Below are 12,448 nucleotides of genomic sequence, written 5' to 3' on the forward strand. Positions count from 1 at the left end.
AATAGGAGCTGACTGGCAGCTCCGTGGGTCTCCGAAGTAACTAAGGAAAATGTCACTTTTTATCAACTTAGTTACAAGGTCTAAATGGACACCTGTGGACTGATGATGAAATGTTTTTACTCTTAAAGACACGAGATGGTTGATATTCATAGAAAGCAATCCTAAAATCACACAGAAAATACTGTTTCTTGTTAACTTTTTTAAATTGTTTATTTTGTAACCGTTGACAGTGTAAACAGTTTTTTTTTTCATTAAATTTTATGTTGACATGTTAAAACAGAAATCAAAAACCTATATTGGACTTTAAGCGTTTGATAGTGTATAAACCTCGAGTCTTTCAGAATATCCTACAACCTGGTAACATATAAAGTACATATTTAAACAGCTGGATAAAAGGTGTTACATTTTTATTAAAAATGCTTAATGTGAATTTAAAAGACACTGCTGTCAAACCTAAATTTAATATCTTTCACTAGTGCCAGCACACACATAAACACACATATTACCCTCGGACCCGACGAGTTCGCCCCTTTCTCCCCCGGCCGTTTAATAATTAATATGCTTATTTTTGTCTCTAAGGCCAAAGCCTTGGGTAAGTGGAACAGCTATTGATGGGGGCAGTGGTGGGTAATGGGACATGAAAAAGACTTTTTTGTCCATCTCACTTTTCCACACAGATATGATGGGTGTTAATACATGCATCACCAGCCATGGCTTCACTAAATATTTAAATTTTAATTGTTTCTGTCTGTGGTACATGCTTTTTTTTCACCAGTGGTATTCTTTGTTAAAGCTCTGGATCAGTCTTCGCAATCTTCCAGATTGTCCTATTCATATTAAGTGGGACCTATTCTATTTTCCAATACAAAGAGGTCACTTTGGTCAGGATTGTGCATATGGCAAGATCCAACACAATCGCGCTCTTCGAATATGATGGCTGGCATCAGACATAAAACAGTAGGAAATCCAAGTGGTTATTAAAATATGTTAAGTGGCCTCACTATCTTGAGACTTTAGAGACAAAGGCACTCAAAGGTTAATTTGTGCAAGACGGTACACATTAAAAGTAATCAATGTAAGCTTCATTAGCGACTGGATCAGTGCATCTCAGTCATCCATGATCTTAGCTTTTATTGGTTCTTTGTCTTTATTAAACTTGTTCTATGTTCTTCTTCTTTTAACGTTCAATTCCAAACAATAAAGTGGTAAAACTGGAAAATCTCACACTATATCATACAATTAGACAATATGAATGCAGAATGCACTAGATGTCCTTCATTTTTAAAAGAAGCTAGACATACATTATTTAATCATTTTTTACACTTGATGCTGCTACTAAAAAAGTTGAAAATCTATATATGAACCCATTTCTGAAAAAGTTGGGATGCTGCATGCCAAAGAAACCAAAAAAAAAATCTCTTTATTTTGAATTTAATGGCAGCAACATGTCTCAATAAGGTTGGGACAGGGGCAACAAAAGGCTAGAAAAATTAGGTGGTACTAAAAAGAAACAGCTTGAAGGACATTTTGCACCTAATTATGTTAACTCGGTAAAGGTCAGTACTGGGTAAAAATGAGCATCTTAGGCAGAGTTTCTCAAACGTAAAGATGGGCAGACGTTTGCTAATCTGCAACAAACTATGTCGCTAAACCACCTGACATATTATCAGTGGTCACTTGAAAATCCTGCATTTCAGATGGTATCAAGGTGTATCAGTGCCTATGGAATTGCCGTTTGGAAATTCACCGTTAGAGCTGAAAGGTATATAAAGGTTTTAATGCAACATGTGTTCTCATCCAAACAAGAGAATTGAATTAATCTGCTTCAACAGCACAGCAGAAGAGGCCAAGTGCTGAACTGCCCTGCTTCAATCCAGACTTTTCACCAATTGAAAAAAATTGGCATGTTATAAAATCAGATATATAACAAAGAAGAAGCTTAAATAGTAAGTTCCGCAACTGGTCTGAGTTCCCAGAATATAGACTGTTATTAAAAGAAAAAGGGATTCTACACAATGGTAAACTTGACCTTATCCCAACATTTTTGACATGTCACAATGAAATTTGAAATTAGGTAATATTTTTAATGAGGTAGTAAAAGATTCTGTGCAGATCCATTCTGTTTTTATTTGGATTTTACTCTTTATTGGAATTGTGTTTGGATATTTACAGTGCATGGGGTTTTGAAACAAGGCCTTGTAATTTGAGAACTTCTGTAGTGTGTCTTTTAATGGGACAATATCTCTGTTTGTCCCTTCTGTATGCATTCTAAGGAAGAGATCTGCTCAAAAAAGAGCTAGTTAAGCAAACAACCAAGGCAAAGCAGCAATCTTTTTAGTGTTCCAAAGGATCATATTCAAAAACTGAATGAAGACCTAACTGTTACAGAGAGGAAGAAAGCATTATAGTTATTAAATATGGGGATGATGGCACATATTTCAGAAAATCTCTCCTGGAAGGCAGTCATAGTGTGTATACAACATGGTTGTGTACACACTATGTGCCAAAAATAGCTGTGTAGTGAGAAGAGAGCTTGATAGAGAAGTTCAAACCCTGCCTTCTTTCTCACTTCAGTATGCTTGGCTAGTGACTGTGTTAAGTGGGTGTGAATATTGTAAGTTTTGGAAAAGTTATATGAAATCTTACTCAGTTCAAAACTAACTCACCTTTGCTTAATTTTCCAGTTGTTCTTTTGGTGTCTTATTACTTGCTAATAGCAAGACTTTTTTTTACCTGTTTGTGTCAGATCAGTGCTGACTAGCTGAACCTTTCTAACCAAAAAAACAAAAAAGAATACATTAAGTTAATACGTTTTGATTATGTGCTTAATCCCTTGGCTTTAAATCTACTGAGTCTTGATGTACAGATAATGCTCACTACATATTTGAGGTGTGTAAACAAAGTAGCAGCCATGGTCTGCAGTGTGTTACTCACTATCTCTCATTTGACTTGAAAAAACAAGGTCTCAGTAACGTGTTGTTGCCTTAGCAAATCATGCACTGACTAAAGTCAGCTTCCTCTGGGTAAAACCAACATACTTGGTATGCTTGTGGTACATACCCGTTCTCTCTTCTCAGTCTCTCCATCTTTCCTTCTCTTTTTCTTTTCCCCTCTCAGACCCTGGTTTGTTTTGTCCATTCCAGAGCAGAGAGCGTGGCTCATTTTAATTCAGCTGGCAGGCTGATCACACATCAGCCTTGATAAGCTAAGTGGCCCTCAGCAGCAGCAATTGAAGGTCCTTTTACTCTTTTTTAATCACTTGCTTGTATGTTCCCTTGATAATCTTTTCAACCTTTATTTATTTCTTTATTTTCTATATTTTATTTTGTCTAGTTCCTAATTTGTTTTCTTGGTTTTGTCTTCTTTGCTTGTAGATGTGTCTTATCTCGAAGTATTGGAATATGATTTTTCTCCGCTTCCTTTCTGCTCTTCTCCTATCCATAAAGCTCAGATTATGAGGGCTTATCACAGTTCAAGTTGTAAATAAGGAAGGCTGCACCCCACACCCCCCTAACAATTCTGTCATGATTTTATTTTATTTTTTTTCCTCTTCTTGTGTTTCAGCAGATGCTTTGCCTTGCTCGGGTATAATACTATAATCCCTAAATCTCAGCCATTTTTCATAAAGACTCATAGGAAACAATTTCATGAAGGATGGGCCAAATTTAATCAGCAGCCTGTGAATGCAATTATCTTGGTGAAGGAGAGGCGTAGGTTTGGGGGATGGGACCTTGGCCAACACCCCCATGACATTTACTATACATCAGAAAAGAGCTTAACACTTCTCCTTTAGGGTGACACAAAGAATAAAATGGATTCATTTAAGTACTAACACACACACTATATTATATTATATTTTATATATATATATATATATATATATTACGCTTAAAAGTGGGAGTTGAAGTCAGTTAGAACAATGGAACAACATTACATCACCCTAAATTAATTAAAAATTAAATGTGATAGGCATATGTAATGCATCATAATATCAAATACGTTTATTCTTTATGTGCTGGAGCCCAATTTTGAGTCCAGCTGACTCATACTCACTAAAAAGTAACAAAGTAACGTTGCTCTGTGTTCCTGCCTGCAGATAATAAAATAGCCTTTGATTTTTTTTCCTTTTTTTATTTCGAATCGGCATATGTCAATAAAGTTGCGGTTGTGGTACTTTAGCATCTACCTAGCATTACAGAAGGGGAGCTAAAACAAACATATATTGTAAAAACATTCTTTTTTTCCTTTTTTTATATGACAGTTCATTTTAAATGTGACTGTTTCTGTGCTAGCTACCAGTAGCATTGTTGATCCATTTACAGGAAAATGTATGCTAACTTGACTAGCAAAGATGACCAACAAGGACAAAAGAGAAAGACATTATTAGGGTCTTGGCAAGTGACATTGGGAATGTTTGGAAGGCTTTCTGACATGTGTTGTCATAATTAATTAGTGGGTCTGTATGCACATTGTTGCTGAAGTTGTCTGGGTATGTCATGATGTTCAAAGGTTGTGTGAATAGTAGAGAATTTAATTAAGCACACCAAAGTGTATCTGTACGCACTCTTAAGTCTTTAACTCATAGAAAGACAGTCTTTTCCAGTCTTTAACATATTCCCCTTTTCTTCCATTTCATGGCTTAAATCTCAGTTTTTTCTCTTTCTATTATCAGTCGAGCTGTGTGAGATGCACATACACATACACAGTGCCCACGCTGCTGCTCCTGACCGCATGTTCTGAGACAGTCAAATCCCACCACTGCCATCTCTCTGTTGTAGCTCTCATGAAGCACCATGTAGTCAAATTAATGCAGTTGTTCTTTTCAGGTCAATAGTTAAACACATAAAAGTGCAATTGCATTTGAATGGGTACCACCGTTTTGCTTGGGGACTGCATTAACAGTGTTAAAATTGCATGCAATTCTTGTGGGAGGTGCTCAATCTACGGACCTCATAGAAAATCTAAAGTTTGTGATGCATGATGGGATGCACTTCACACTATGGAAGCCGTATTAAAGAAGTGTCATTTTAATGTGGTAGTGAATGGCTTTATTACATTTCTAAGAACTCAGATGTTGACCAGAGTGCTACAGTAGTTATCCCTACAGTGTATAAAAGTATGCATTTTTCATATCCCCGTAAGCAATAATTCTGAAGCTAAAGTTAAGCCATGGTCTTTTGCTTACTGGTGGAGGTTATATCTTAGGATACTAAAATTTGGTGTGTCAGTACTGATAAATAACGATTAATGATTTTGGATAGAAATGTGTATTGGTAATTCACTGTGATATTCATAGGGATGCTAATTTTCACAGGCAAAAACGAAATTATTAAAAATTCACTTGAAGAAACTGAACAGCCGACTCCTTTATGTTGAACAAGACTTAATAGCCACCCACTCTTTACTAAAGGTTGCTATGTTCCTCTAAACATTACAGAAAATATTTTTAAAAATCTTTATATTTACTCTTAAGTTACAAAGATACTGTATAATACAAGACTATGGAAGAATATGTTATAATGGTATGATCTCTTTCATTTGGTCCATGATGCTATTAGAGGCATAGAAGTTCCACTCTGACCTCTCTCCTGCAGGGACAAATCCCTCTCAACAAGTGTTATGTGGAAAAAACATGTACACAGTAAATTTATTTTCTCTTTCTTCTTCTGCTCTTGTATGTGAATATCTACACAATTATACAAATAAATGCACTAAAGCGAAAAAAAAAACATTGCATTTCGCTCTTACGAAAACAGACTATGCAGATAGACTACATTTCTGCATCCTCACTGCATCTCATTGACAACACTGGGGACTGTAGGGCACGGATGGAACTGCGTGGTAGCAGCAGATGATGGATTGGAGGGTAGATCACCTATTTGTAGAGCAAATGCAGAGATTTGCTGTCCTGACATCTACTGTCGGCAAGCAAGTGGCTCAAAGCACAGTGATTGACACGGCACTGGGTGGCAGCATGAGCAGTGTCTTAAAACCAGACACAGGAATTTTCCATTTGTGTGGTTTTTTTAGTTATACAGTTAGTTATACAGTTTGTACCAGACTGTAAACATGCTTATTTCTGCTACAAAGCTAAGATTCTAATGATGGGGAGTTTTCACATTTAGCATCAGCCCCAAGTGGCAGTTCCAGAAACTACTTTTTTTTTTTTTTTTTTTGCACTTTCTTGATTCCTTTTTCAGCTGTGGCAGTTGATAATACATCATATCACAATGGCAGTTTTTTATTTTTTACTTTAACAGTGTGTATGTGTTACTCCTTATTATGTTTTTACACTTAAAAATTGAAAATTAGCCCTCAAAAACCGTATAATAACAATAACTTTATAGTAACACGCAATAAAAAAACTAAGAAAAAATGGTATTTTTCACAACCTTGCACTGTTTAATAATTGTATGATTTTTATTGCATTCCATGGTACATGTTGTTGTTAGATGTTTTTGATACCATTGCCATCTCTTTTATTCTTTAGCATTCCTAAACCAGTTACTGAATATATATTTTATTTCTTCTAACGGCAGATCGGTGAATGGTGACACAGTGTAAGTGGAATTAGATAAACTGTGCAGTGCCATTCTCTACGCTTTACTTGCGAAGCATCCATTTCTCTTAGATTGATTGGAAATGAAACTATGATTGATGCGTAAAAGAAATTGCAAGGGGCCAGCTGAGTAGCACTGACATTCCCCACCCACCCCTGCTCTTACACAAAGATTGAAATTAGTGACCTTTTGATAAAGCAATCTGGTAATTTAATTGATGCTGAAGCCATGCGATGAGGATCTCATTAATAGCAAGCATGAGCCATATTTGTAAATGTTTATATATGTCAAGGGCTTTTGAGCATGCTCTTTCTGTGTGCATTTGTGTGCCTGTATGTGTATACTGCATGTCATGTCTCATCTCTTATTTTGCTGCATTTCTGCCAATCCATCTCAGGAATGCATCCTAGCAACTAATACTTCTGCTGTGATGTCCAACAGGATGTGTGCCTGAGCATTTAGCCTTGTTGACCCAGAATGCATCCTGATCTTCCCGCAGAGTTTCTCCCTACTGTTTTGATGAGCTGATAGCAACAATCGCCTGAAACCAAGCTGAAGCTCTCAGAGTCAATAAGGCAATATGTTGGAGACCCAGGGCTAAATCCCCAGTTCCACTGCTATAGGATAGAGGAAACACCTTTATCTTTTTGATTGAATACCTATCTATCTACTGTAATAGCCTGACTGTTTGAGTGTCTTCCTGAGTCTCTGGGTACCTGTCTATATTTCTAACTACTCTCTAGCTTACTGTGGTTGCTCTATTAAACAAGGGTGTTTCTCTTCCTGACACTGAAAGACAGCACAAAGTGAGACTTAAGTTAAGAATCGCAGTAAATGTGTTTCCTTGATTGGGCTGATTCAACACATGGATTTTCTTAAGTGTACAGAAAAAAGTAAAGGTATACAATAATGTAATTCTCCAACATTACAGAAGCTCGGCCAGATTTATGGGGTTTTTGTTGTCCTACATATGTCTTCATTAAGTTGTTCACTCTGCACCAATTAATTCAGCCTTACGCACTCATTAATGTGCCTTTTTTTTCTGATGATTGGTTTGCTTTTTGCCCCCCAGTCTTAATCAAACTCATCCCCACACTGCAATAAAGGGAAGAAAAAGAGAAAGAAAGCACTTAACATCATTTTGCAATTACCAGGATACATTTGTGCTGCCTTGAATATCATATTGTCTTTCTGCAATGGTTATGCAGCCTGATACTGAAGATTGCTGCACCTTTTGAAGCCTGCAGTCACACAGAGATGCTTGGAGTTGCTCTCGGGACAAGGCTGGAGGTGATTTAGGGGGGTGCATTTCAGAAATATGAGTAGTAGCTACATGAGCAAACTAATTAAGACATTTTCTCTACCCACCAAACAATCAACAACAGAATTTAACCATTGATCTCCCCCTGGCTACCAGCTGCACAGCCAGAAAATATGCAAGCCAAGCATGTATTTCTAATAAAACTAAAGCCTGCATGAGAAGGGAATGTTATTGTAATTGTTATGTAATATTTGTTTGTTAATTGTTCATATCTTGATGAGGAAGGCCATGAAATATCCTGATGGGAAATACTAAAATTGTCCTGGGCAAAGCGTCCTCAGGGAGCGAATTACAGTAAACTACAATCTAAATTCATGAACATGTCATGTCAGACTATTAATACATGTTTTGTATGCGTAGCGCATGTCTAAATGCATCACGTGTGAAAAGAATTAGACAACGAGTTAGACAGTCAGGGGAGCCACTTGTGAGAGATTTACACGTAGTGTTTGAGAGCACGACTGTTACATCTGTCCAGCTGATTTTCGTCGAAGCAGCATTTCTTTCTAGGTTACACGCACAGGGATTACCAAATATGTTTTGTCTTGTTTCATAGTTGTTGTTTTCTTTAGATAGATCACCACCACTACAAAGTGATAATAATGATGTATTTTTCTTTTGTAAGATCGGTAAACTTTAAATATTTATAATAATAATTATATATACATATTTTTCATAACCGATGTATAATTTGATGTATACATTTGATACATGTTGGCTAACAAACCAGCCAGGATGAAGATGAATACACAGAAAAAATACATGTATCTTGCTAAACTGCGGTTCAAATCGTTCTATTGTGTAAACTATTTGAATTTGAGACATGGCCTCCTCCTGGTCGAGCGATATCGCTTATGTGGTGAGAAGCAGGATTAAATTCTTCCCTAACTCCCAGCACAAATGCAGATAGATGGGGGTGGGGTGGTGGTGGCTGGGGTTGTGGGGTGGGGAATCTGTGTAGGTAATACCACTGCCACCTATTATCCAATGATTATTATTTATATGAGCCTTTGTGGGATGATATTGTATTTGGCTCGTTCTGTGTGGAGCTGGTGGGGCGCCTCATGTATGATTATGTGTCTCATCGGTTTCAGCCCTGTGTCAGTAATCTGTTTGTATGGAGATAGAGAACACACAAGCTCTATAAATAATGCAAATCTGCTACTGGGCTTCACTTCTTCTTTCCTTTTCTGCATTCAGTCTCTTTGTGCCTCTCTTTATGTGTCTCTCTCTTTCTCTTTAGCACTCTTTCTCTCTCTCATAAAAGTCAAGATTAAGCATTCTCTAAAGTCCTGCATGACGATAATCTGAACCACCCTCCGTATCCAATCATTCAACAGACAGACAAATCAATTGTCCCTATAAGCCTGATGATCATTGGTTTGACAAGTGAAAGCATTTTATGATTTGAGATACATCACATCCTTGATGAAATACAATTTTTTTTAAAAAATATATATATTAGGCCTGCTGCCCCTTACTGAGGATAAAATCCTATGGATTTAATGTTGGCCATGGGGCATAATTGATTCTATCGGCTCACAGCATAGAAGGAAAAGGATGAGAAAAACAACACAATGGGAAAAGATCAGAGGTTGTAATAACAGCAATATAACATGGCTTTGTCCTTGGTGCTTCACACCAACAGCAATCATTACATCTGTGTGACTCAAAATCAACTGTTCACCCCAAACTAATTTCTTCTCCCCAGCTAAAAGAAAAACGTAGTCCTTACGTTTTTTTAATGACTATGGCTTTAACATCATCTAGTCATGTTCTTTGTTAATTGAAAAATTAGAAGGAAAAAGTCAATCAGTTGGAAAAACATATCCAGAGAAGGGCAGCATGCTGAATTTGGTACATCCTACAGGTAAAAAGACATGAGAGCTCTTTGTATATATGTACTTAGTGTGTCCCTTATTTATTTGTTTTCTTACAGAAATCCTAAATGGAGGTGTTTATGTTGACCAAAACAAGTTCTTGTGCCATGCGGACACAATCCATTGGCAAGATATCGTCAAGTACCCAAGGATCCAACCTGTGGTGGTGCCCACCAACAGCAGTGTCACATGTAAGTAACCCAAATGGTACACATGAAGAAAATGAGAAAAAAATATTTGCAAAAGCCAAAAAAGGCACTTAAAATATATGGATATCCAGGAAAGCCCAACAAAAATCTGAATCAGTGGAAAGATGATTTCAAAAACAACGTACCTGTCCAACGTTTCCATTTTATGCTTTTCCTCTCCAAAGCATGAAGTGTAGATGCATGCAAAACATTTCAGAGAGTTGTAGTAAGCTGGAGTAACAACAGAGAGAGAGATTTTGTTTCAACCCAACGTGAAAATAATCACAGGATTTAAACAGACATTATTAGCACATTTACATGTAAACACATATTAGCCGCCTAGCTTAATTGTTTCTGGCAATTAAGGACCATGGAATGTACTTCACACATTTTTTGCTCACTACCAACTTCTTGGTTTTAAACATATTATCTCCCCCCACTGGTAATGCAACTTCTGCATGCAGTAATGCAATTTCTCCATGCATGTCCATTTCACGTTTTGTAGAAATGGACAAGATGGACTGGCGTGTCTATTACATGTTTTGCTGCGATACTGGGTTCCATCAGATGTCGGTAATAACCTATCCAATCCACACATGCAAAGAAATCAAACCATAGGATGTCCATAAATTATTTTATGTGTAATAATGAGAAATGACACAGGGGAGAACTATTGAAGAAGTAATGCATGAAGAAAGGGAGGTGTAAAAAGGCATGGAATGTCATGACACAAGCTGAAATCTATCAGTAATTAAAAAGCAATCCTGCCACTTTAGTGCAAATTAATATCAGCCGGTTATGTCCCAACTGATGGCCTATAAAAAGGTGTCTCATTACAAAGGTGTCACACAAGAAACATGATGGGTAAAACCACTGAGCTCTCTCAACACCTTTGCAACCTTATTGCTGCAGAACACACTGAAGGCAATGGTTGCAGAAGAATTTCTGAACTACTTAAAGTTCCAGTGAGCTCTGTTAGGGCCATAATCAAGACATGCTTTACCATAAACCTGGTGTAGACGACCAGGTGTGCCACAAGATTTCAGACAGAGGAGTAAATAGATTTATCAGAAGAGTTCTCCAAGAGTCAAGGGCCACTTGTAGAGAGCTACAGAAAGACATTGAATCAGCGCATGCAATTGTTTCAAAGAAAACGATAAGTAATACTCTCAGCCAACATGGCTTGTATGCAAGCTCACCATGCAAGACTCCTTTGTCGAACAAAAAAGCATGTTGAAGTGTTTTTAACGTTTGCTAAAAAAGCAATTAGACAAACCTGTGAAATACTGAGACAATATAGTCGGGTCAGAGGAGACCAAAATTGAAGTCTATGGAACATAACAACACCATAACGACAGTGTTTGGAGGTGGGAACATCATACTGCACTGGCACACTTCATATAATTGAAAGACAGATGAATAGAAAACTGTAACAAGACACAAGACATTCTTGATAAAAATCTGCTATGAATATGAAACAAGGGTGGATGTTTCAGAAAGGCAATGATCCCAAAATAAAGCTGCTAGAATGGCCCATCCAGTCACCTGAGCATATGCCGAGTATGGCCTGGAGGTCAAAATGGGACACATTCCCTAGTGTGGGTGAGAATGACCGAGCTAGATACAGAAAGACAAACTGGTGATGGCTAACCAGCCGGACATAGTGGTGGTGGACAAGCAGAAGAAGACTGCCGTAGTGATAGATGTATCTATACCGACTGACAGCAACATCAGGAAAAAGGAATATGAGAAGCTGGAAAAGTACCATGGGCTGAGAGAAGCGCTTGAGAAGATGTGGAGGGTGAAGGGAACATGGTCCCTTTTTTTGTGTGTGGGTGTGTGTGTTTGTGTGCATTCTGTTGTTTTATGTATGTAATACACTTTTATACATTGAGTTAGTTACTGTTGCCCAATACCTTATTTCAAAGTTTTACCAATCAAACTTTTACCAAATAGGCGTTGTTGTTTTTTTTTTTTTAGTTTATTTATGGTATATATTTAAGGTACATTTAGTTTTGCAACTGATAGACAGTTTTTACCCTTTTAAACAACCTAATAATAATAATAATAATAATAATAATAATCATAATCATAATCTTTAATTTCTCTCACCTGTCATTTAATTTATTTCTTGATTTAAAAAAAAAAAGTAGCTGAGACAGTGTACCCTGATAATGAGGGTAGCAGATGACTACAGATGCATTGGCTCAATTGCTTAAACAAACTTGAATGAAGTCACGGCCACTCTACCTGGCAGTTTCTGTAACTCAAATTTGCAGGAATTTGTGCTAATTCTGAATTAGTCTTTAAAAATGTCTTTTCACAATTATTCCCCACACACTTGCCAAGGTTTTTGACAAAGGAAAGGATCCAGAGGAGGCCCATTATCACAACCTGGTCGATTCACAATAAATGGCTGAATGTGAGCAGCAAAACACTGTCATCACAAAATCACCCTTTGACCCTATTCTGTCACCCTGCTTACCATAACAATTCACA

The 12,448-nt window shown here is 37.2% G+C and overlaps 1 protein-coding gene across 4 annotated transcripts in view; it reads left to right on the top strand.

Moving 5' to 3' along the window:
• Window positions 1–8,933: 8,933 nt before the first annotated feature.
• Window positions 8,934–12,448, top strand: part of LOC102298669 (receptor tyrosine-protein kinase erbB-4) — a 116,295-nt gene continuing 112,780 nt past the window's right edge. For 2 of the 4 annotated variants that reach the window (XM_042226230.1, XM_042226229.1), the window contains exon 1: window positions 8,934–9,952. In XM_042226230.1, the coding sequence (XP_042082164.1) occupies window positions 9,781–9,952 (172 nt within the window). In that variant the 5' untranslated portion in view covers window positions 8,934–9,780. The remainder of the gene's footprint in view (window positions 9,953–12,448) is intronic. The other 2 variants (XM_042226228.1, XM_005935764.3) reach the window with 2 other exon arrangements.

The sequence above is a fragment of the Haplochromis burtoni genome, unplaced genomic scaffold (genome assembly GCF_018398535.1).
Source record: "Haplochromis burtoni strain Fernald_Lab_line unplaced genomic scaffold, NCSU_Asbu1 Contig_202, whole genome shotgun sequence".
Lineage (NCBI taxonomy): Eukaryota > Metazoa > Chordata > Actinopteri > Cichliformes > Cichlidae > Haplochromis > Haplochromis burtoni.